Source organism: Hippocampus guttulatus, chromosome 12 (genome assembly GCF_054856545.1).
Source record: "Hippocampus guttulatus isolate MCC_2025c chromosome 12, RoL_Hgut_1.0, whole genome shotgun sequence".
Lineage (NCBI taxonomy): Eukaryota > Metazoa > Chordata > Actinopteri > Syngnathiformes > Syngnathidae > Hippocampus > Hippocampus guttulatus.
In genome coordinates, this window is record NC_141272.1 from 6801330 (window position 1) to 6827500 (window position 26171).

At 43.2% G+C, this 26171-nt stretch overlaps 2 protein-coding genes across 3 annotated transcripts in view; one reads left to right on the top strand and one right to left on the bottom strand.

Annotated features, from left to right (window-relative positions):
* Positions 1–5692: 5692 nt before the first annotated feature.
* On the top strand, positions 5693–11085 carry tyr (tyrosinase). Its single transcript, XM_086125607.1, has 6 exons — positions 5693–5899; positions 6012–6877; positions 8119–8335; positions 9111–9258; positions 9336–9517; positions 9607–11085. Exons 2-6 carry the CDS (start codon positions 6050–6052, stop codon positions 9852–9854), a joined length of 1623 nt encoding a protein of 540 aa, XP_085981733.1. The 5' UTR covers positions 5693–5899; positions 6012–6049; the 3' UTR covers positions 9855–11085.
* The window catches only part of nox4 (NADPH oxidase 4), a 17741-nt gene continuing 1904 nt past the window's right edge, over positions 10335–26171 (bottom strand). Inside the window, exons 3-18 of one of the 2 annotated variants that reach the window (XM_086125606.1) lie at positions 25232–25342; positions 24649–24733; positions 22180–22277; positions 21560–21587; positions 21394–21466; positions 19945–20025; positions 19040–19199; positions 17346–17510; positions 17184–17246; positions 16569–16629; positions 15740–15821; positions 14475–14594; positions 14266–14374; positions 13158–13226; positions 11924–12024; positions 10335–11845 (exon numbers count right to left, since the gene is read on the bottom strand). In XM_086125606.1, the coding sequence (XP_085981732.1) occupies positions 11725–11845; positions 11924–12024; positions 13158–13226; positions 14266–14374; positions 14475–14594; positions 15740–15821; positions 16569–16629; positions 17184–17246; positions 17346–17510; positions 19040–19199; positions 19945–20025; positions 21394–21466; positions 21560–21587; positions 22180–22277; positions 24649–24733; positions 25232–25342 (1527 nt within the window). In that variant the 3' untranslated portion in view covers positions 10335–11724. Of the gene's footprint in view, positions 11881–11923; positions 12025–13157; positions 13227–14265; positions 14375–14474; positions 14595–15739; positions 15822–16568; positions 16630–17183; positions 17247–17345; positions 17511–19039; positions 19200–19944; positions 20026–21393; positions 21467–21559; positions 21588–22179; positions 22278–24648; positions 24734–25231; positions 25343–26171 lie in introns of both variants that reach the window. The other variant, XM_086125605.1, reaches the window with a different exon arrangement.

Here is a 26171-nt window from a genome sequence, read left to right on the forward strand (position 1 = left end):
TCATTTTTTGCTCTATTGAATTTCATCTGGAAAACCTTCAATGTGACATACGATACATTACAACAACTGGATTATTTAGGATGTGATGAAAAGAAACTAAACTGTAAAACTGCTATTTCATATTTTAAACTATAGTGTCATTGTTGCGTGCCATATTCCCAATGAGTCCTTTTAAAAGCGATTTTTAAACGGATTGATTCCGAAGACATTGATATGCTGCACCCTGTGCATGCTCATCCTCACATGTGCTCGTTCAGTGACGAAGAAAGGCGGACTTCGCACGCCTCTGTCCTCTCAGATTAATGAGTGTCGACAGTATATGGGAAAAACATCACGGATCGTGTTTCAAATTTCATGGCAATGGCCGATAACTTGCTGATGCACCCAAACATGCGCTTCCAACTTCACCTTGTATTTGTTTTGCTCAGCTTTCAGAATGCATGAGTACGTTCTAGTGTACGCAGTGTTTGAATGCACGCTGACGCAAACATGAGAGCAAAAAAAAAAAAAAAGAATGAAAATAGATATATGTAATCAGCAGCGATGTAGACGAGTGGTTTTGGTCCAGGATATGTTCCCAGACAGTCCAATGAATATATGATCAATAAATGGAAAGCATACCTTTGCTTGCAGGACAGGTGTGCAGACTCGGAGAAGAACAACATCCCTCATGTGTCCATCATGGCATCGCCGATCGCTTTGGTTAATCTACTTTTTCACTATGGCAACAAATGAACCCCCCCTTCTCGCGCTCGCTCACTCTCGCTTGCTCTCTTTCTCAATGCTCCAATGAGGAGCCTCCACTCACATCATAGGCCACCCAACCTCTCTCCCACTCCTACCGTCGCTCTCTCGCTCTCACTTTCTCCCTCTCTCTCTCTCTCTCACACACACACACACACTCACACCTACCTCCACCATACCATCTGGAGATGGATACTGATAAAGAGTGAGAGTGAATCATGAGGGAGAGACGGGGAAGAAGTAATATGGGATAGAAGGGATTTTAGAGCTTGGCTATGACAAGGCTTGGATTAATTTGCCAGCCAAATGCATTTCAGATTAGTGGACCATTAAAAGAGCATAGAAAGCCACATGAACGCGCGCACACACACACACACAGGCTGGCTGCTGTGATGAAGTGATAGCCTTACTAAATCTGACCTCTATCTCCCATTCCCTCCCCTTTTGGTGTCGTTTGGTTCACTCCCCCTTTTTAATCTTGTTTTGACACCAACAAATAGGCTGTGATGAAAACCATATGTGTGCAATCACGTGAATACAGCGGAACATTCCAATTGTTCATTGAAGTAAGGTGTGGGAATACATTCTCCACATTGAATTCATGTTGAGGATGTATGTAAACACAGAAGCGGGGTACACACGCAAATCGAGCGTTTCCTCCCTCTTCCGATCAAAGTCCACCTAGGCTCCCTGATGTTTGAAAGTGTTTCCTGTACATAAGGGGTTTGTTTGGAGTGATTTACTCAGAAAATGGTCAGGACAACAATCAATAACGTTCAACGATATAACAGTTAATTGCAATCCAGAAATGTGATTGGACAAGCTTCATCCTAAATCCACATTTCAAATTGTCTTTTGGACGTTTCAGGGACGTCGTGTCTTCTGGGGCAAAGAAGAAAAGGACCGTTCGGATTGAGCAATGCTCAAAAGTCACTATCTGTGATGGTAAGGTAAGCTGTGTTCGTGTCCATGGTAACGTGCACCTCTGTGAAGACGCCATTCATGCTAAATGGTACTTAAAGCGATATACAGTATGCTGCCATCCAAGCAATGTCTTTTTCAAGGATGTCCCTGCTTATTTCAACGAGACAATGCCAAGCCACATTCTGATGTTGCAATAGCGTGGCGTTATCGCGAAAGAGTAGAAGTACTCCACTGGCCTGACAGCAACCCGCAACCGTCTTCCGTTGAAAGTGGGTGGAACCGCAAAATACGACCACTGAGACCCCTGAGCAACACATGGATACACGACGCGGGTGGAACACAGTCTCCTTCTGCTCACTTCACAGATCTATGATCTCACAGACCGTGAATGTCTGATTGCAGGTCCTTATAAACACACTTTGTCTCATGGTAAATGGGCTGTCACTTGTATAGCGCTTTTCTACCTCGGCTACTCAAAGCGGTTTACACTGTTACCTCATTGACCTACCGATGACGCAGCATCAGGAGCATCTGCGGGACACTTTGACATGGTGGCATAGGCCGGGGGTTGAACAACGAACCTCTGGGTTGCGAAACGACCACTCTTAGCAGTGAGCCATGGTGACTGCACCCCATACCACACTTGCACTGGGCATGAAAATAGAACCCGAAGTGTACAAACAGGAGCGGTTACTCAGCCCGTAGGCTAACTTAGCTAATGAGTTCACAGTCAGTTCGATTGGCTTCATTTTGTATTTATGAACACAAAGCGACGAAAGAGACACAATTTGACGTGAGGTGGACTAATTGTCCAACTCTCTTTGTGAAAGTCCAGCCATCCATCCATTTTCCGATCCGCTTTATCCTCACAAGGGTGCTGGAGCCTATCCCAACCGTCTTCGGGCAGTCGGTGGGGGACACCCTGAACCGGTTGTCAACCAATCACAGGGCACACAGAGACAAACAACCATCCAGGCTCACACTCACAACCAAGAACAATTTAGTGTGTTCAATCATCAATTCTATCATGCATGTTTTTGGAATGTGGGAGGAAACCGGAGTACCCAGAGAAAACCCACGCAGGCCCGGGAAGAACATGAAAACTCCACACAGGGAGGCCAGAGCTGGAATTGAACCCGTACCTCTGCAATGTGAGGTCGACGCGCGAACCACTGGACCACCGGGCTGCTTCTTTGTGAGAGTGAAACAGTAAAACAAGCTTGGCTTCTTAGCATGTCATACTAACACTCAAATGAACAAGTAATAAATTGTTGTTGAAATATTCCACTCAATTGTCCAACTCTGTCATGTAATACTACGTTTATACGTCAATGAGGAGGCACAAAGGCAAAGACAAAAATGGATCTTCTTCAGGTCTGCACTCTCGACTGTTCGGTTAATCACAGTTACAGTTAATCATTAGTTCTTTGATTGCTTGCCAAATGTTGATGGAAAGAACGCCAAAGACAAATGTCCCACATCAGTCCTCCACACCGCACCCCGATGGAAGTGCGGTGCGGTGTCACATCGTATTATTTGATTTTCTAACTTGATCTTTTCAAACCCCAGAATGATCTGAGGCGTCCCGTTTCGCTAGCAACCTTTGGCTCTTGTCGTCAATAAGAGGAGCAGCTACCAGGCAATCAATCAGAACCACTTGTGCCATTCTCGCTTATGTACACACGGGGATTACACTCACTTAGAAACTGGGTCAATAAATGGATTACTGTTGATTGAGTGAAGACTAACCAGTAATGAGCGAGATCCAATTTTCATCCTCGGGGAACGGCATTAAGATGTATGATAGGTGAACATTACCCATTGATAATGGTGTGTCCATGAATTTGTGTATATGCAATACATGTTGTATATTAAATGCTCAGCCGATTTAAACTTTTGGGGTGTTCAGACAACAGTAAGATGATGAATCATACGGTACTTAGCAATTAAAACAATGTTTTGCCATGAACGCACTGCAGATTTACAGGGTTGCCACTCATATGGCATATTTACATTTCAATTGGGACAAAATGAGAAAAACACCAAACAAGGGTATCGGGGGAACACAATTGATCCTGGATGACAAACAAATTCATCAAGTATTTTTTGCAAGTTAAATTATTTCAACAAGACCTGTGAGTGAATGGCGGCCAGTCCAGGGTTCACCCCTCCCCTTGCCTATAGTCAGCTGGAGGAGGCTCCATCTTAAACTTCAACCTGACCGGGACAAGGAGGGCAAAATGGGTGGATGATGTCAACAAGCTCTTGCAATGAATATTCAAACGAATATTTCCTTTTTATGCCACGTTCCAGCAATGACACCTGAACCATTTTTCCGACTGCAATAGCTTATTATTACAAAAGAAGAATATTGCCAGTTCGGCAAAATGTGAAAACAAGCTGCAAAGACATGCAAATCCCAAACTATTTAAAACAAGATCCGATGTGTGTGCGTAATGGACGAAAAGTGGCAAGACCCATGCAATAAATTAACCCCATACATTCTTGAACTGCTTGCTGGTACCACCCCTCATGTTGTGTGGGCTTTGGGGCTTGCTCAGAATTCCTACAGTACATTATAGGGATCACGCTGCCCTCTTGTGTCTATTTAGAGGCAAAGAAAGCCTTGCTTAGAAGAACTACTTATTGTAACATTTGAAATTGAGAATGCGCATCTTGAGATACAATTTCGCGGGTTTGTACTCTTGCTTTACACAATCATTACTGGGGAAAAAAATGGAAAGATCTTTCTTTTTCTTTATCTCCCCCACACACACACTCACACGCATTCTCCCAGAGGAGCCTTGCGGTCAGATCTATCCTGTGATGTTCATTCCTGTGCGCTCCAGCGCGTTGCTGCCGCATATAAGCCGCATCCCGTGCCTGGTTTGCGGCAGCATGTGACCACCTTGGGGTCTCGAGGTCTGAGCAAACTTCGAGCCCGAGCCCGTCTGTATAGTGGCCCACATGAGCACAGGGGAGGTCAAGTGCATGAGTGGAGAAAGCAGATCTGTTCCTGTATTCTGGCAGTGAGCGTCACGCTGTATCATGTGGTACGGATAATGAAGACACTTGGAGACTTTTGTATGATCCATTCATTTGTTGTTCCGATTCATTTAAAGATGGCTGAATTTAGTTGTCAAAGCTTGGTAGATGATAAAGACCCCGTAAATAATTTGTAAATTGCTCCACTAAATTGGTGCACAGGAGGATTATGCACGACTAACAAAAAGTTTTGGGATATTCAGCTTTGGGGTGAATATTTTTTAATAAATATGGGCTTCAACTTCTTCAACTCTATCGTATAAATGCAATTTTAGTATCAATAGCAAAGTATGAAATGGTAAAAAAAAGTCATCAATGATCATCATCTGCATCAGAAACAAAGGCCTTTGTCGACAATTTCTTGTCACTGTGTTCAATTAAAACGTTCAGATCAAAAGTAGCCTACAGGCACCAGTACTCGGTGCCGGTGAATACTCATAGAGTCAAAACTCTTTTGGTTTCGGTCTGAAAAAAAGGAGATTCACTGTATTTGTAATTGCTTAAATTAAGTACCATTTTCGATCAACACCTAAGAGATCCAATTCTCACATCTTATTCACTTTTTTCTTTTTTTTAACAAATTGTAGTACTCTTAAGAAAATGAGAAGGGATCTACATGATATGCACATTTTCTTTAATTTCCCATAACGTTTTCATTGAAAAACAAAAGTGAGAGTCAACATAATGCTCACACATATTTGGCAGCCACTAAACGCTGATTACTACACTAACCTAAACTTGACCCCAAGTTTACAAGTTACCAAAAAATTTCTGACCTCATTTTGCCAAATTTACACTTCCTTTTCGGTTTTTCCACAATTTCAGCCACATATTGCCATCGTGAGCAAACGTGGAACTTCTGAGAAGGGGCGGAACATACGCCCAGTCAGGCATTTGCGCCTGAGGTAAAGTGGAGGAGGGGTCAGCTGGTCTGAGGTCAGCTGGTCTTAAGACAGAATGAAAGAATCTGGAATATTATTCTAAGCATGTGATGTTGGGTGAGGGCACACACCAAGTTGCGTGTGCGCGAGAGGGTGTGTGTGAGATCACACATTCTGTCTGAGGACAGCCCCTAAATGAGTTTAACGAGATTGGCGAGAACAGTAAACTGCTGGCAGCGTGAAGAAAGTGAGGGTGGAAGGAGGTTGGATGCTTGGCAGGGCAAATCCTCAAACAGCAAAATAAGGTAGTTTTTATAAAAGTGGATTTCTTCCATATATTTTATCAAGGCGACTGCTGTAGTGAAAATGAATTAGTTTGCGGGTGAGTAAGCGGAAGTCCCTTTTTCTTTTCGATAGGTGTTCCAGTGACCGCTGCTGAGCGCCAACATTCCATCATGAGGAGCCCGTTTCCAGCCGTGCTCATTCTGCAGCTTGTCGGGACCTGCTTTTGCCAATTCCCTCGGCCCTGCGCCAACACGGAGAGCCTACGGACCAAAGAATGTTGCCCCGTTTGGGATGGAGACGGCTCGGCGTGCGGTGCCCTGTCAGGCCGAGGTTTTTGCACCGAGGTGCTCGTGTCAGACGAGCCCCACGGTCCGCAGTACCCCCACAGCGGAATTGACGACAGGGAGCGCTGGCCTTTGGCCTTCTACAATCGAACCTGTCGCTGTGTGGGAAACTACGGAGGTTTCGACTGCGGGGAGTGCAGGTTTGGCTATTGGGGAGCAAACTGTGCCGAGTACAGGGAATCAGTGCGGCGAAACATCCTGACGCTGTCTGCTGCTGACCAGCAAAAGTTCATCTCATACCTCAACCTGGCCAAGAACACCATCAGCCCCGACTATGTCATTGCCACGGCAACCAGAGCAGAGATGGGCGAAAATGGTGAGAATCCAATGTTCAGTGACATCAACTCCTACGATCTGTTTGTCTGGATGCACTACTACGTGTCGCGAGACGCCTTCCTGGGTGGGTCGGGGAACGTGTGGACCGACATCGACTTTGCCCATGAATCTGCGGCCTTTCTGCCCTGGCATCGAGTCTACCTGCTTCACTGGGAGAATGAGATAAGGAAGCTCACAGGAGATTTTAACTTTACCATCCCATACTGGGACTGGAGGGACGCCCAAACCTGTCAGGTGTGCACAGATGCTTTGATGGGGGGCCGCAGCCCCTTCAATCCCAACCTCATCAGCCCTGCGTCCGTCTTCTCATCGTGGAAGGTGAGGATATTTTCATTCGCTTCTCCCTATTAAGTGTGTAAAAATGAAAGTCTGAACCCAGGCTCAAAGTAGAGAATGGTTTGGTTGTTTGAAACCAGAGAAAATGACAATTTTCCACTGATTTAACCAGTGAAAATAGCAAAGGAAATCCTTTTATCGAGCATGGTTTACCCAAAAATTTCAGTTTAAGAGGTTAATTAGGGGTCCACAATTACTAAAATCTATTGGCATTCAATTGGCTTAAGCATACAGCATACATTACAAACATACAGAGACATGATACTGAAGTTTTGTCTTAGTTGAAAATCTCACCTAGAAGCTGTTTTTTGTTTTTGGTTTTTGTTTGTTTTTTTTTTTTTGCTTTTTCTGAATTAGCTGGGATGGACCCCAGCACACCCGCGACCCTCGTAAGGATAAAGCGGTACAGATAATGGATGGAAGGATGAAACGCCCTAAATGCCACAAGATGATAATTCTACTTTTGTAATAAAAAGGGATCAGGCACCATCTTGTTGGGTCTCTGTGCCAAAGAACTGTAACAAGTTTTTAAGTTCAGGAGAACAGAAGAAGTGACAAGCGATTTGTCACGATTTTCGGCAGGGCACAGTCCCTATTCTTGTACATTAGTGGCTCTCAAACTTTTTACACCAAGTACTACTTAAAAAAATACTTTGCTCTCTAAATACCACCATAGTGACCGACATTAAAATACAGCGATGTATTAACCGAGTAGCAGTTGATGTTAATCAAAAACAAAGCATCGGCTTTATTCCTAAAACATATGCACGGTAATATTATTGGAAGCCACAGGAACATTATACATAATTTAAATATAGCAAAAAAAAAAAAAAAACCAAAAAAACTTTACTTAAGTAATGATTAAAAATTGCACCTAAATAGAAACAAACATCCCGAAAAATTTTAATGCAAATGTATTGTACTTAATTGTTAAATGCAAGTTAACTGTATTAAACAAGTGTACTGGAGTGGATTACAACAAATTATGTAACATTATGCACGGTTTGAATATTTATTTCAGTGATTCTTGTGACACTTTTGAGGCTCATTACGGTACATTAACGAAGAGTGCATATTATTATAAACGCATACAAATGTTATGTTTGCATTCACAATAATGAACACTTTAATGTTCACCTTCCTCTTGAGTTCTGCCCCTCGTCCTAAATTGTTAAAGAAAAGAAGTTGAATTACCTTTTGCATATCGGTCTGCGTACATGTAGGTGATCTGCACTCAGCCCGAGGACTACAACAATCGTGAGGCATTGTGCAACGCGACAGGGGAAGGACCGCTGTTGCGTAACCCCGGCAACCACGATACCAGCCGAGTGCAGCGACTCCCAACATCAGCTGATGTCGACTTCACCGTGGGCCTCCGGGAGTACGAGACCGGAGCCATGGACCGCTTTGCCAACATGAGCTTCAGGAACGTTCTTGAGGGTAAGAACAGTAGCCACACACACACACTAATACATTAGTATTCCTGTACTCACATGGCTAACAACTGAATGGGAACATAATCCTCGAGCTAATCTCTCTAATCTAGAGGAAGATTTTTGGCCCATTTGCAAACTCACACGGGGATAGATATTCATCATGGTGAGAATGTCTATCCCCATTCATTTCCTACACCAATTAGATTGAGTGGGGTCATGAGAGGCGGCGTACAGTCAGTCAAAGGCCTGACACATCTATCTATCTATTTATCTATCTATCTATCCATCTATCCATCTACCGGTATCTATCCATCCATCCATCTGCTCTGACAGCCATGCAACAAAGATAAAGGATAAGCAATAATAGCACATATGAGAGTTTACTTCCTGTCATTTCCCTTCAAAGTAACGTTCCAACTGCATGACTGCAATCGTTCCGAATGAATTAAAATTCAACCCCCAGTTGTACTAGTTATTTGGGATTTGCTGTCTTGCATCCGACAGCGACACAGACATCTATCCTGCTGAACATTTGCCTGTGGTTCCAAATGAGACATCATTTTCAAAGGAAAGCGACAGCATCAGATGCGCATGAAATGTTTCTTTCATTCTTTTTTTTTTTTTTTTTACTGGCAGCCTGGCATTCACCCAGAATGGGCCCACCGGTTGAGAATTTCTCATGTATAAATTTTACTCCCTTTAGCTGTAATCGAAAGATGCCTTGATATTTTTGTCTATAATATAAAGGAAAAAAAGTGTGCTCACGTTCCCTCCTTCAGGTTTCGCCAGTCCAATCACAGGCATGGCGGTTCAAGGCCAGAGCACCATGCACAATGCCTTGCACGTCTTCATGAACGGCTCCATGTCCTCTGTGCAAGGTTCCGCCAATGACCCCATATTCCTCCTGCACCACGCTTTCATAGACAGGTACAGTAAAGCGCCATCACACACATTATTATTCCAGTTCATTCCCCACACTAACACCCAGGCCTTCTTTTGAGCAGCATCTTTGAGCGTTGGCTGCGAACCCACCAGCCTACACGGGCCTTCTATCCATTTACCGACGCGCCCATTGGCCACAATGACGGCTACTACATGGTGCCATTCCTGCCTCTTTATAGAAATGGAGACTATTTCCTCTCCACTAAGTTAATGGGATATGAATATGCCTATCTGTTGGATCCAGGTCAGTCCAGAAGATCGTGAGTGAGAGCCTTTTTCATTCACCAGCTTTGTTGATCTGAACTTGTGTCATTCTGTCTGCCTCCACTGCAGGTCAGCGATTTGTTCAGGAAATCCTGACACCTTACCTCCAGCAGGCCCAGGAGATCTGGCCGTGGTTGCTGGGAGCCGGTATCATCGGGGCGTTGATCACGGCAATCACCGCGGTTGTGGCCGTTGTGGCAAGAAAGAAATGGAGACGAAACCAGAGGAGGAAGAGGACGTCCATTTTTGGAGAACGACAGCCGCTTCTTCAGAGCAGCTCAGAGGAAGGCTCAGCTTCCTACCAGACTACTCTGTAACACACACACACACACACACACACACACACACACACACACACATACATACTTACACTAGCTTAATGGCATTCTGACAGGTTCCTGAGTTTCTAAAGATAAAATTTGGTGAAGAGTTTGTGCACCTGAATCACATGTTTTCTCCTCATTTTAAAAAAGCAAAAACATATGTTTACACATATAATGAGTGTCCATTCTTACAATCTTTTGCATACCAAACCAAAGATTTAGTCCATTAAGTAAAATGCACAGTAATTATTCAAATGTCATAAACACTTTCATGTATTTGTTGATAAGGTATCTAGGATACACTGCACATGTACAAAAAAAAAAATCTTACTCACAATGTCAGACGCTGTAAATTGTTGATTTGGGTGCACCAACCTTCATGAAGTTTTTAAACAGCAAGCTGAAAATCATTCAGGAAGATATCCCACATATTCCAAACATTTACCAATACAACCATACAGTGAGGACGTGCGGGTACACATGCATGTATTGATAATGATATTGATAATGATAATTGATGATGATAATAATAATAATAACAATAATAATATGAACAACGATTCACATGCTTGAGTTAGGTGAAAGAGCTTGCCTTGAAAGGTGTTTGCTAAATATTAACATACGGTATTCTATATTCAGAAATTAAATGGGTTTTAATCACTATTAAATGTACAATTGTATAATTATTTTTGATATTATGATGACCCAATTGAAAGTGAAGGTCAAATGAAATACAATGACATAAAAATTTTAAAAGTGCAATTATGTTATATGTGCCTCCACTAGTCTAAACACAGCAATCTCATTAAAATTGGATTGTGGAATAAGAATCTAACAGATAATAAATCCATGTGACCAAACCCAGAAATTCAACGGCAGCAATTCAAACCCATCAACACTTTGACGTGAATTTCAGCCAACAGCAGGGGGCAATGCTACATAAAATTTCAGCCTCTGCGGATGGCTGAAAATGGGTGAATTTGTCTGGTTAATTTTTATTCCACCAACTCCATTTGAAATTCCGTGTTTAGTGGGGGCACATAAAGTATATTATAACAAAGAAAATGTCTGATTTGACTTCCACTTAAAAGGAAATGACCTTGTTTTTACACAAGTGAATACTGTACACTCACCGAAAAACTGGTGCTCAAGGATCGTAATGCACGTGATTTCTCACAAGCTCATGAAATGTGAGTGGCTGCATTAAAATCAGACCTGATCCAAATTTTATCTGTGGTCCTTTCATTGGCAAAGAAATGAAAATCCACACATGATGCAGTATCTCAAGTTTGTACTCGCAAGTCACTGCAAAAAAATCTTCAGAATGACGGTTCAGATCTCGAAAAACTTGAAGTGACTCGTATCTCAAGGTGCCGCTGTATATCCAGTGTAAAGTGTAGAAAAAACAAAAATGCCTTTTGTGGAATGATTAAACGATTCTTTCAGTATGACACGTCAACACTGTTACACAGAGTGATGAACTCCCTAAGTATGATACACTCATCAAGTTGTGTTTGTGGCCATCACTTGTTGCGCTTAATCACTCTATAATCCAAATAAAGCTCTAAATTCATTAGCAGCTTCCAAAATGAAGCACATTCGAGGTGGTTCATCGTGAGATGGGCTGTTCCCGGTGAACTTCAGGGTGCTGATTTCTTCCCAGGGGCCTCTGTAAAGCACCAGTTTAGGCTGACCGGGGATAATAACGAGTAGAGTACTGTACAGTCGATCTGTGAATAGCCAATGATCAAGTCCCTTTTTTGGGACAGTTCCTTTGAGAGTGGCTACATTACATACACCCAATGTAATTTCAATGCCAAGTGATTGAATCCAAACGAGCTACGCTTTTCCTGCTGAAGGCCAATCAGCTGAAGGACTCTTTGTTAAATTCAAAAGTAGTTCCAGGAAAGTGAGCTGAGTTACACAGTCTGTGAAGAGTCCTGGAGATGCCTTTGGGTCCACAACAGAACACCCCAACTCGCTTCCTGAAAAGTCACACACGAGCACGAGGACAGCGTAACTGTTTGAAGCAAGATGAAAAAATGATCTTTCTTCGTACTCACCGCTTGTTGGTCCTTCCAATTTCATCAAACAGTAACTTCCACCTGGGACGACCCACCAGTAGCCGTGATGCAAGCAGGCGGTATTTCTCCTCAGTTAGGCCCTTTAGGAAGAGCAAAAAAAAAAAAAAAACCATTGAAGAAGCACAAGCCAGTTGAACCTTCGGTTGTATATGTGTGAAGGAACTCAGGATGGCCAAGTGGGCGTGTCATAACTACCGTATTGGCCCGAATATAAGACGGCCCTGATTATAAGACGACCCCCTCTTTTTCAAGACTCAAGTTTGAAAAAAGACTTTTTGAACAACAAATTAATTTTTATACAGAAAATAATTACAGTACATCTGAAACAAATGATTCTAAAAATACACAGTATTTGAGAGAAAAAGCATGTTATTTTGCCTCATTCAAATCTTAATATCTGAACATTTAAATACGTAAACTAGAGTGCAATCACATTCGTAAATGAATGGCTTCTGGTTTTTGAAATGTAAATTACATCATAACTTCTCCTCAGCTGCCGGTTAACCCGGCCGATCTTCGACCCACTTTTCTCCAGATTGTCGCTACGTTTCTCCATTTTCTGTTATCCCTTCTATTATTTTCTTCTCTTTTCTTTCTTACCGCTATTTTTTATTTTTCTTCTTCGTGCTACCGCTATTTTTATTTTTATTCTTTGTGGCAGGGGTTCACTTTGGCCTGGGGAAACAAGTTCAGCATTCGCTTCAATGATATCTGGCGCCATCTAGCGTCGTGAATGGGTATAATGTCTAGACCCCGAATATAAGACGACCCCTACTTTGTCAGTCTTATTTCAATGCAAAAATCACTGTTTTATATTCGGGCCAATACGGTAATTGACATATTGTGTCTTACCCTCCACGGCAGAGGCTCCGTCGAACCCCTGAGACCGATTCACCGAACCCCTTGGGCTCAATCGAACCAAGGTTAAGAACCACTGGACTAGCAGAAATGGGGCTACACTGAGGATAGGGGAGGGCTACCAGAAATCTCTGCAACCCCAGTTTGGCCCCTCCAGAATTTTATTTCATACTTGAAAATATATTGATAAATAATTTTCTCAGCCTCCCCAGTGTATGGTTGAAGTTCTCATTTAGCCCCAGAAGAGAAAAAAAATCCTGCAGACGTCCCTGTATTCTCTTCTACATTACATGTGGAAATAATGGATGATAAAGTGGCTGTGTGTGGGTTTTGTGTTTACCCGTGCGTCACCTACCTGCAGGTTGTCTGCCTGACTGACGTACAGTTTCAGGTTCAAGTAGTCAGGTTTGTTTTCATGCCATAACTAGATGACAAAAAAAAAGAGAGGACATTTTCATGGCACGAGGCTTCATTTAATTCCATTGTTATGTCCACTACTATCCACGTGATGGCGGCACAGCCCCCACTGATGATTTCCTTCATTATAAAGGCTGTCCTCCTTCCAGTTACACTAAAATACAAGAGTGGTCTTTCTATGCACAATGATTTAAACATGATTTGAAGACGAGGTGGCTCTCCACTCTTTATAGCGCTTCCCTCTAACCAATTAGAGTTTAAGTGTTTAGATGATTCAGTTGTGAAGATAATAACCCAGAAGAAGCATTTTAAGGACTTTATCTAGCTCAAGAATTTTCTCCAATTTCCACTTTACTAGTTGATAAGAAACATTTTTAAAAATCAGCGTTTTGTCCCTAGACGTGTTTTTCAGGCTGACCTAAAAAAAAAATCCTGTTTTCTATTCACGTCCTGGGCGTGACGTGAAGACACGCTGCTAGAGGAATTGCTCCCTGTGTGGCTCAAGTGACCATGCACGAATTAATAGATGTTATTAATAGAGTTATTGGCGCCGTCAAGTGAGATATAGGCTATAGGCTTCTATTTTAGATTCATATTTTTAGATCCAGAGGAGTCAGTGCCGAACTAGTCATGAATGGTGATGGCGCCACGATGTGGATTTTTGTTGTTTAAATATTCGGAACAATCGCAACATGTTAATGAGTTTGCGGCCAGTGATTATTGTAACATTTGGCAGCTCTGCGTTTTTTTGTTTTTGTTTTTTGCCACAAAAACACCCATTTGTAGTTTCACGTTTCAATGTGTCTGATTGAGGCACAAAATACAAATTGTGTTTCTCAAACCGCGATGCCAATCCACTTATTTGTGTGTGTCCCCTTGAAATCCTGAGAAACTTTCAGTGACCTTTTCGACAGGCAAGTCCGGACAGCTTGGGACAAGTAGCTCCTCTCTTCTTAGCGGAATGGTCTGTCCTCGAGTCATTTGAAATGACCTACAATGCTAATAGTGGACCAATCGCGTTGTTCATAGAGTGCGTGCAAGCCAACCTTATGATGTAGGGTCGACAGCAGCTCAGCGAACCAGTAAAACGACCGGAGCTCCCTGCAGACCCACACAAAGTATAACCTCTTCAACCTGAACCCCATCCAGCCGTCACTGGGTCCACAATGAGGAGGAGGGACAAGCGGAAACATTCAAAAGGCAGCTGGAACCAATCTCCACCGTTCGTGTGATGTACAGTTGGGGAAGCACTCACAGAAGAGTATGCAGGACACAGGCGAACGGCGTCACCCCTATTCCGCCCGCGACGCAAAGGCTGACGTCATAGTTGAACACTTCCTCCGAAGGACTTCCAAACGGACCGTCCACATAAAGCCTGAACATACACATGCACGCAACATAAATGTACAGCGCAAATTAAAACACAGACACAATTAATTGGACTTCCTACACTGGGTTATGTACACATGCTCGGATAAACATCCTGCATCTGAAATCCCACTACGTTGGTCTGTGCGTGTGCGCGTACACACATTCGGCGTCTTCACAACAGTTACTTAAACAATTGGATTTAATCGAGAACACACACACACGCACACACACATTCATGATTCTCATGCACACAAAAGCAATTCAATCCACTGAAACTTTTGAGTAAATTACTAAACTAACAAAAGGGTTCATTGGGTTTGTCTTTCTCTGTAAAATGCAGTTCTGCCAAATAAATTGTCGCTTGTCGTAAAGGCGTGCCTTACGTCTTTCTCCATGAAGCATAAATGGAGCGCGGACATAAACACACAGAGAAAAAGTGATGTGGAGCTCTACATACTTTAACTTTTGCAAGATAAATTGTTTTCAGGATGCTCTTTTTTGGAGTTTGAATACCGGTAAATATTACACTCCCGTCATTGAAAGCATGGACCTCGGTTGCTCTCGGAGTGCATCAAATTAAAAAACACATTTCAAAGGCCTCTCTCAATCACAAGCCCTTAGAATTGCCATTGATGTTCTGCCTTTTATAATGACTTTGTACATGATAATCTCTCGGGACAAGTCTTTTTGGAGACATTTGAGAATCTGGCCTTTATTGACTATGACTGGAAAGGTGGGAAAAAAAAATCCTGACCAATATTTTGTGTATTAGAAAGCCTAGTTTGTTCCGTTTGTTGATTAAGGCCAGTAGGAGAATGCATGTTCCATTTCTTCCTCGACGACCATTGCTTACAGTTTCAGAAGTGTTCAACTGTACTGTCACAAGACTCTCATTCACTCCAAGTCTTCCTACGTCGGCTTCTCACACACTCAGAACAGGAAGAGCACAGTGTCAGAGGGTCAGGATCTTTCACCCCAATGTGATTTGAAGCTTGCATGAGAATTCACTCCCCCTCTCTCTCCCTCCCTCTCTCTCTCAATCTCTCTCTATCACACACACACACACACACACACACACACACACACACACACACACACACACACACACACACACACCACACACACACACACACACACACACACACATACTTGGGGTATCTTCTCTGATGCACCACAGGGAGGATGTCCAAGTCTCTCTTAAGGTCAGGAAGTAACATCTGTGTGAAGCGCTCTGAAGATAAAGGGAAAAGAATGATTTGGGCCCCCCCCCCCAAATAAACAAGAGGATATTATTGGGATGCAACACAACACAGGATTGCAACATGTGTTATTGGATGTGTCTTTACATTTCTAGTAGAATTTTTCCTTGTGTGGTACTTTCACATGTCATTGTGGCCAATTCAACAGCTAACGCAAACAAACTAACTTCCCCTCTAGTGTTCACAAAGCAAGTGCGCATGTGGAAACAACACAAGTTTGCATTTGTCACAGCCTCCCACAGGAAACGGCCCGCTCCCACCTGGGTCGTGCCCCTGACGCGCCGCATGTAGAAAGAACACATTTACTTTACATGCGTTTTGCTTTCGTTGTATTTTTGTAATGCCAGCTCAAAAAAGATCCAAGTGTGTATGTCTCCGACTGTCCTAACAGCACAATATGGATCGCGCAACAATAACTCGAAATAATGACAAAAAAAGATTGGTCCTCACGGTGGATATTGAGACATGCAATCCAAGGATGTAAGACGGTTTCTGACATGATAATAACACAGCAAGAGGCCTGTTAGACTCAAGGTTAACAATTAACACCCATAGAATACACACACACACGCACACACACACACAAATAGCGATCTTTTATGCAAATAATGTAGATTCTTCACAGAGAAAATAGAAAAATAGAAAAGGCATACCTCATTCTCAAACATGTGCATGGGTGTGTGCGTGTGTGTGTGTGTGTGTGCAGTAAATACACTCACCAGTCCAGTCTCCGACGACCCGAAGATGAATGCCGAACGTTTCTTTGTTCTCTGTGGGACACTGCAAAGTTAGAAAGCAGACAGTGAATCACAAAGAAAGACAAAGAAACGCACACACACACACACACACACACACACTCATCGTGCAGACTCTGAGACAACTCAGTTACTGGAGAGTACTATAAAAAAGACACAAATAAAAAACATGTGCAAAGAGCTTTCCAAAGCAACATGATTTTCCATTAATCCTGTTGAATTACACCCACACACAGATGGATACACATGCACGCCTTCCGGTTGGCAGATCCTGGCCTCAGGGTCGGTCTGCTCTCTGTAAGAGTGATTCCCTCTACCGTCACACCAGTTGTGCACAGTGTGTGTGTGTTTGTGTGTGTTCCCAGCAACCCTACAAACGATGTGTGCGGCTAAATCACGAGAAGCCCCTGCTGTCAATTAAGTGAGTTCAGGTTGTAGAGGGGGGAAAGTAGTACAGTACATGTTTTCCCAAAAAACGAGGCACTATGATGGCGTACCAAGGGTATGTATACTCATGCGTTTTTAATATCACATGTTGGAAACATGTCAGAAAAAGCTGGAGTTGTGTTGCACTCTTACCGCCGTGAGCGTGAAAGGATGGTTCTCAAATGACGAGACATTGGGACAGTTGAGGACAATATACTGTGACAGGATGGAAGGAGTTGAAATTGAGAAACGAAGAGTGCAAGCTGTGAATACAAGAGCAAATGCACTTGAGATGTAACCAAACAGACATCTTACCTGCCCCGGACGAGCTTTAAAGTTCTTCTTAAGCATTCGTAACTCAATGACATCACAGGGGTGCCTGATGACAGTTACTATGGTAACCGGATCACTGCTCCGGATATAGCGGTACAGACGCTCCGCACAGTAGAGACACAGAGGACCCGACACCCACAGCCATGTCTATTTGCACAAACACACACACACACACACACACACACACAGCACATCCAGTATGAATCAATTCACCGCAAAACCTTTCGTCAGCTCACCCGCAACCCGAAATGGGTACAGAAAATGGCCAAAACTCGTGCTGCTTTTTCACAGCACCGTAAAGACTTAGCTCAGCTCACAATTGATTTCCTACAATAGGCATGCATAAACCAAGCTGCTTCTAAACGCATCAGTCAGCATGAAACACACTAAAAAGTACGCACGGAAGCTAGTCCCCCACCATCACCCCCTCCCTCATACATTCCCTTGTTTCACCGTCTTCATTGTTTATGTCTTGTGACCTGTTGTAACTGTCATATGCTTGTGCAGGAGTTTTTTGCCTCACTCAAATTATCCTCAAATGAGGGTAGTTCGAGCGTGGGGGTTTTTTTCTCCCCCTGTCCCTCCCTTGTTTCTGACTTTTGGGTTGAGTGAACGCTGGCGCGTTTTGGCTGCCGCTGCTCAACCCGTATTATTTTGTGTTTTTTGTTATTGTAAAGTGTCCTTGGGTGTCTTGAAAGGCGCTTATAAATAAAATCTATTATTATTATATTATTATTAAATAGCAACCAAGGTCTTGTGTATTAACATCATGTCAAGTGTCTGGTGGCTACGGTCAAGAGATAAATGATATTATAGAGGAGATTGGGGAAAGACACCACAACATTGAAGTGGAGACAGTGGAGTAAGATAGTCGGGCTTCCAGAAATAGGGGAGACGAACTCCAGCATGTGTGTTTGTACTTTCTTTTTCCAATAGAAAAGTGGTATTATTGTAGACTTGCAAGTATGATGATGCATTTATTCAAAAGAGATTTGCATCACAGATATACACATAACACATAAGCAGAACGGGTTTTTTGTGTGTATTTCTTAAAATGAAGGAAATCATAAATAATCGGAAAACATAGAAGACAACATAAACATAAATAATCGGAAAACAGAAGAAGAAACTCCAAACTGATGAGGAAGATGACAGTTGGTGCCCAAAACAAGAGATGAATCACTCGCGTGATCGTATGATAGAGTCAAGCTACTATGGCGTATTACTTTATGCAGTACCAGGGTAGGCCCAATTAAGGCCCGCAGTCGCCGCCCAAGGGCCTGGTCAAAAGGTAGTTCACCAGCGATGGGACATAAGGATAATCCAATAATCCCAATGGCAACAAGGACGGATGACATGTTAAATAAAACAATGTGCTGTGCTTTGCTGTGCTGTGCTGTGCTGTGCTGTGCTGTTACCTCTCTTTTCTCTTTTGCCGTGTACCTGTTGCAGCCTAATTGCTCACAGCTCCTCTAAAGCACGTGGAGGCTTCACAGGGGATTTTATGGCGCCGCCTTTTAGCTTAACGACCATGTGCAAATACATTACAGCATTAAAAAAAATGCAACCCCCAAAGAGCACCACACCTCTAATAAACAAGACCTCCCCCGACAGACATTCTCTCTCTCTCTCTCTCTCTCTCACACACACACACACACACACACACACACACACACCTGTGGGAAGTGGGGCTGGAAGTGAGCCTCTGCCTTGCACGGCATCTCCTCTTGCTCACGTTTCTCTAGTTCCTCCGCTTGTTCCTCTGCACGGCTGTGGTTGGCTCGTAAGCATCCAGGGGGATGAGCCTCGATGTTGGTCTGATATTTTAGTGCTCCTCTTTTCAGAAGATGGAAAAAGATGACGATCAATTTATGCCAGTTTTACACCTCCGCATAGCATAACGACAAGGAACTCTTTATTTGTGCCCAGCGCACGTCAAGCACACGGCATGGAATAGATATGCGCATATGGAGGCTAGACTAGTTTTGCTATTTTCGCAGGCACGCGCGGTTAGAAACGGGTGATTTGCGCCGTTGTGGCCGTGAACACATCTGACTTGTATGAAAAGCTGAGAATGGTATTTCGTTTAGTACACGTCTGATTTCGTGTCTTCTGTATTCACTGAGGGCGGCACAGTGGTCGACTGATTAGCACGTCGGCCTCACAGTGCAGAGGTTGTGAGTTTGAATCTTCCTGTGTGGCGTTTGCATGTTCTCCCCGTGCCAGAGTGGGTTTTCTCTGGGTACTACGGTTTCCTCCCACATTCTAAAAACATGCAAGGTAAATTTGCATGGAACACTCAAAATTGTCGCTAGGTGTGAGTGTGAGCCCGGATGGTTGTTCGTCTGTGTGTGCCCTGTGATTGGCTGGTAGCCAGTTCAGGGCGCCCCCCGCCTACTGCCCGAAGACAGCTGGGATAGGCTCCAGCACGCCCGCCACCCTTGTGAGGATAAGCGGATTAGAAAATGGATGGATGGATGGATGTATTCACTGATAGTCATGCATAGTTTCTTTGAGTAAGAGTGTAGCAAAACACACCGGTTGTGTCATGATTATTGGTCTGATATCAACCAATACTTACCCGACCATGTGCACCATCAGAATGATATAGAAGATGATGAAGAGGTTGTGTGTATACCAGAAGATCTCATAGTTGTATATTCTGAAACAATTAAAGGGCAACGATTAGTGTTGTATTTCCAAGAAATTATTCGAAATATAATCGGTCTATTTAAAGACAGCTGTTTTCGTATGGGGACAAAAAGCTGAATGAGGGACAAAGAGGGGAAAAAAAAGAGCAAAGACAGCAAAAGAAGAAAGCGAGATGAGTTTGTTCACGAGCAGATGCACAGACTCCCAGCTCAGAGCCTGACTAAGCAAGACATCAGAGGTCAATATTAGAGGGGTCATCACACACAATGACCCCCACGGCCCATAAACACCACTCACAATGACCATTTCAAACACTCTAGTCACCACTTTGAATTCAACTTCTTTAGAAGCTTGGAACCCTGTCCTTTCATCTTCTGCACACTGCCAACATATGTCACAATCCAAAATTGTTGGTTGAAATGGTCTACAGGCACCCACTGTGTCTCCCTCACTCGAGGTCAGCATTTCCAAATATGTCTTTTTATGTAGGCGGCCCGGTAGTCCAGTGGTTAGCACGTCGGCTTCACAGTGCAGAGGTACCGGGTTCGATTCCAGCTCCGGCCTCCCTGTGTGGAGTTTGCATGTTCTCCCCGGGCCTGCGTGGGTTTTCTCCGGGTGCTCCGGTTTCCTCCCATATTCCAAAAACATGCATGGCAGGCTGATTGGACGCTCTAAATTGTCCCTAGGTATGAGTGTGAGCGTGGTTGGTTGTTCGTCTCTGTGTGCTCTGCGATTGGCTGGCAACTGATTCAGGGTGTCCCCCGCCTACTGCCCGAAGACGGCTGGGATAGGCTCCAGCACCCCCGCGACCCTAGTGAGGATCAAGCGGTTCGGAAATTGGATGGATGTCTTTTTATGTGAGTATTTTAGATTTATCAATCAGATTTATATTCAGTTCATATCAACAATTTAAGTGAAGTGCAAAAAAACAATACAGTACAAGAAAGCCTGGATGACCATGAGGGATGGAGTACTCAACAGGTTTTGTGTGGCATCATCCCATTACTCGGTTCATTTATCACAACCCTTATCTCTGTCTGCGAGTCGACTGGAGATTCCTCTTAACCTCTCTTCATTTGGTGAAGGCAGTAAAGAGAACACACTTATACACACGGACACACATGGAGAGCGAGTGACCCACTGTGACCTGAAGTAATGACAGTGCCATGAGTGAAGCACTTAGTCGAGATTTGCTCTGTAACAGACCTCAGCTCTCCTTTGCACACGCGCGGAGCGGTGAGTCATCAGCGACAGCACAACAAAGACAGAAGTGGAGACAGACCAGCAAGCACAGACATACAGATGAGACGTTATCCTGAATTTGGAAATTTTTAAGGGAGGGGGTGGGGGGTGCGGTTATCCTGTCATGATCACCTACCGCACACAGTAGGAGGAAGACGTGAACATCAGGAAAAGGATGACAACTAATAGAACGCCAGTGATTCCGGGAACTGAAAGTCAATGAGAGAGCCAATCAGAGCCGACGAGCCCGGTTAATACACCTTTGATATTCATGCAAAAAAAAAAAGACAGTATTATCTTACCTGTCGTGAGAATGATTCGCTTTGGGTCCTAGGCAGACAGCGACAGTCAAAAAAGGTCACACTTGTCTTGTCATGACATTGAGCTTTTTTTTGCCAACAGTTCTTGATAAGTAAGTCAACTCAAAACTTTTCTTGACAATAATAGGTTCTACGTGCCTCCACTGGCCTAAACACGGCATTCTGGTTAATATGGTGTTTGCGGAATATGAGCTAAGCGGTAAAAATCAAGCCGTTTTGGCCATCAGCACGACCAATCATGGCACAGAAAACAGGTGAGCCATGAATTGTCACGAGTAACTGTGATGTCACTTTCAGATGACAGAAAGTGGCAAAATGGCTAAAAACGGGTGGATTTTGCTGCTTAGATTAAAGGAGGTACGTAGAACATATTGTTGAAGAAAATGTTTGGGTTGACTTCCCCTTTAACAACACATTTGTTCTTAGATAGAATCCTGCAGTTTAACAATAAACATGGAATAGGCCTCAATTGCAATTACAGTGGATATCAAACGGCTACACACCCTTGTTCAAATGTCAGTTTTTTTGTACCATAATGTGAAAAAAATAAAATCATTTTTGCACCATCGGCACTTCTAGAGCACATAACACGTATTTCTCACCTCTCCTTTGTAGCGAGCAAAATTAAGAGCCGGAAAGTCTTCTGAGTAGCTGCTACTGAAGTTCATAACGTTCACGAGGTGGGCAGAGACATGAACGACTAGAACAAGAAAATGATAAAATCATGTTTGAGAACACTCAGTCACAAAATCAGCCGAGACACAAACAGACACGGAGACACCACATTTGAAGGTCCAACTAAATTGGTATCGGACAAACAAACACAAACGTCCTTGTCCAATCAGCAGAAAGTCAGCAAAACATCTTCCTGACTCAGACGTACATAGTCTCCTTGACATCATCGGCTCGCCACGCAGCCATTTAACAGCTGATGGTGTTAGAGGCCGTAATCATGAGACGGGTCTTTTTTCTCCAACGCACATCCTCTCCCATTCCCACGACTCCCACCCACCACACTCTGTCTTACCGCAACTCACATTTCACCCCGCCGCCCGAAGACCACCTCCCCCCTTTTTTGTTCTCATTGTCTTTTGTCTCACAACTTTTGAATTTCTCTATTAGAAGAACTTTGCCTTGAGGAAGAGGGTGTGTGTGTGTGTGTGTGTGTGTGTGTGTGTGTGTGCGTGCGTGTGTGTTAAGAAAGGTGACAGGATTTTGAGATGATGTCATGCTTATGTCTGTCCTTACATGTCCTCTTTTGTGTCTATTGTTTCAAAATGAAAGTCTTGCCAACACCGTCAACGACTAAAAATCGCAAAGATCAACCTCAGATGCACACATTTCTGTAATTCCATTCATTTATTAAACTACTTTTGACAATAACTTTCAAACACATTTATGAGCACAGAGACATGAAAAAATCTACTGCCTATTATTTGTTTACTTGTAACATGTTTCAGAAAAGTTGCAGCATTGGTGTCACAAAAAAGACCCAACCCATGAACTGCGAATTTCAACCAGCATTTTCCACAGAGCGATCCTTTCGCGTTGACGTCATTCGTGGCTGACAAGAGGCAAGAGACAACTAGTGGCTACTTCACCTGGAGAAAGAGCATCTGACAGCTCCTGGCCGAGACGAACATTCCCATGCTAGAGCCACTTGCCTACCCATCCGACCTGGGTCTATGTGATTATTTTCTCGTTCCCAAGATCAAGAGCTTCATCAAGAGGATGCTATTGAAAATATCAAAAATGACCATGATGACACCAAAACTTGTCACTTGGATTTGAAATCCATTGTTTGTCACACCGGTCCTGGAGCCTTTCTGACACATTTCATATGACTGTCTCTGTGTATCATGGGAGACTCTCTAATTGTCTTCTACACAGCTGCTCCAATGTGTGAGTGGTGAGATGGAACAATGGTGTAACATTCCCAGACTGAAACACCGACATAAAGCCAGCAGGAGACATTGTTCACACCTTGCTCATGGAATCCTGTCTTCATTCACTTAACACTGAAATGCACATTTCAGCCAAGCCCCTTCTAGAAATGGACATTAATGATGCCCGGTTTTAACTTTTTAGTATTTCCAGTTGATAGACTGCGTCGCAAAGTGTAAAATATCCATCTGGCAAGAAACCATGGTGAACACTGACACGGACAGTGTTTCTATTTGGGGTTGTAGGAATTTGCCATTTGCTTCCTGGTTTGCCAGCTGCATTGATTCAATACTCATGAGTCAAAATGATGTGAGGAAGAATTGCTGTATAACAGCTGTTCCCTTTGTAACGTTGACATACTGCGATAGCTCAGCATAACCGTGTATCTTTTTCACCTTGACTTGTCCTCTTTTGGGAACTAAAAAAAAACGTTCTGCCGGGATTTGCACAAATAAACTCGATCTGCATGCATTCTTCTATGAGTATTGGCTTGCTTTTGTCTTAGATCCCATCTACTTACTCGGTAGGAGTAATTGGAAAGAGTGAAGACTGTTTTGATAAAAACAGCTTCCAAAGTCAACTACAGTACAACAAATGTTTTTTGTTTTTTTTAAATCATTAGTTTACTCATTCAAATTTAGTCATCTGTAGCTACTGTATACGGAAAGTGGAATTCTTAATTGTTATTGCTTTGGTATCGTTTTTTTTTTGGTGTTTTTTTTTACACGGCTTAACTACAAATCGCCTTCCAGATTCCTGAATCTCCTCTTTTTGAAAACCATGAAAACACACCTCAGCTATTGCCACTTTTCCACAGCGCAGAATATGTTAAGCTCAGCTCGAACTCGTCTCAGAAAACTTTGAAAACCATGTTGAACTGAACACATCTGACGGATGTACTCTACTATGCACTGTGAGAATGACTCCAAGGAGCGACAATGATGCCACGGGAGAAGACTCGCATGAACACACACACCCTGAAAACTGAGAGCACACACCCATCAGCTGGAGTGGAAGGCAGCTGGTACTGCAGGAATGCTGATCCGACATGGATCCAGTTATGCATTCACGCAAATGTGCGCACGCACAGCGAATGAGTTATAATCCTTTGGCTGCTGTGTATTTACCAGAGAAGATGCAAATGGCAACTCCACAGGCCACATGGAAGGTCTTACTCCTGTCCAGCAGTCGCCGGGTCTTTCTGCTTGACACCTTGAGTGGGAGGCAAATGAACAAACAGCAGTTAGTGCAAATGAAACGATGAGTTGTCAGATGGCATCATTCAAGATGGCAAAATGCTCCGTTACGCACGACCGTGTGTAAGAAATGACAATGGCTTGAATGGGGAACACCATATAAAAAAAAAATCCACTGATGTTGAACTCGAGCCATGCGGTGAGTCAGAGTTGCTCATAACAGTTTTATTGCCATCAAAAGCCCTTTCTCAGTCTTTTTTGTTGTCGTTTTGCAGTCATATATTTATTTCACAAAAGTCAAAATATTTGTGTCAAAATCACTGTTCTGCTTGACATGTTTATTTATTTATTTTTTCTTTTACAAATAGCTTGTTAGTGAAATCAACCCATCTTCGACTGTTGATTTGATGACTAAGCAATGGAAAAAAGACTGTGCAGTGAGCAATGAAGCAAAATGTCCCAAGATTTTGAATCCAGACCCTAATACAGTTGCATTAAAAAAGACGCTTATTACCGTGTGTGTTCCTCGGACGAACGTAAGAAGACTGCGACACATGGGCAACAGCACCAAGCTGCAATTTAGGTTCAGCACAGATGCAGAAGCCCTGCTGATGCAAAGTCCAAGCTGGAGGAAAACACACACACACACGCACACACACGCACACGCACACACACACACACACACACTGTAATGCAGGTTCCTGTGCTTTTGGTAGAGATGGTTGACTCTTTTTTTTTTTTTTTTTTAGATGTTTTTTTGTGGAGCCATTGGGAAGGGCGTTAATCAATGTACAACTTAATTACATTTTCAATGGCCATTGAAAGCTGTTCATCCATCCATCCATCCATCCATTTTCTATTGCTTAGCCTGTTCAAGGTCACGGCTGAGTTGAAGTCTATAGCATCACACTTTGGTGAAAGAGGCGCACCATGGATAGGTTGTCAATCACAGGGCACACAACTTTGGCCTTCGGTTCACCTAAAACATCTTTGTGTAAGGGTGAAATTAATGGGAGTGCCTCAGGAAAACACACGGAAGCACGGCAAGAACATGCAAAGGGTTGACACAAAAAGCACAAAGCCCCGATTCCAACTCCAAACTTTGTGAAACAGACATTCTTCCAAAAAAATGAAAAAAAAGAAAACAATAAAGAACAATTGCTGTATAAAATGAAGAGTTCATCGCATAATCAGTGTTTTCGCCGGATGAATTCTGCGAAGCGGAAGAGTACCTGACCAGGGTGAAAGCTGTGCTGTTTACCTCAAGTGGCACGTGAGGGTTTTCAGATGTGTAATCTGGCCCCACACGACCAGTCATTCATCAGTAATTAATTTTTTTTTTCATGCCGACCGTCGGTTCGGAGTCAGTCTGCATGTTTAAAGGCATTTCCTGAGCACTCTGCTGGTGCCGTCTCTTGTTATTAAAGCTCCCAGATGACAAAACAATTGATGTA

Bases quoted from the DNA above. Each gene is read 5' to 3' on its own strand.
- tyr (XM_086125607.1), top strand. From the start codon at position 6,050: ATGAGGAGCCCGTTTCCAGCCGTGCTCATTCTGCAGCTTGTCGGGACC. The intron at 8,336-9,110 runs GTAAGAACAGTA...TCCCTCCTTCAG, and splicing joins CTTCAGGAACGTTCTTGAGG to GTTTCGCCAGTCCAATCACA. The intron at 9,259-9,335 runs GTACAGTAAAGC...TCTTTTGAGCAG, and splicing joins CACCACGCTTTCATAGACAG to CATCTTTGAGCGTTGGCTGC.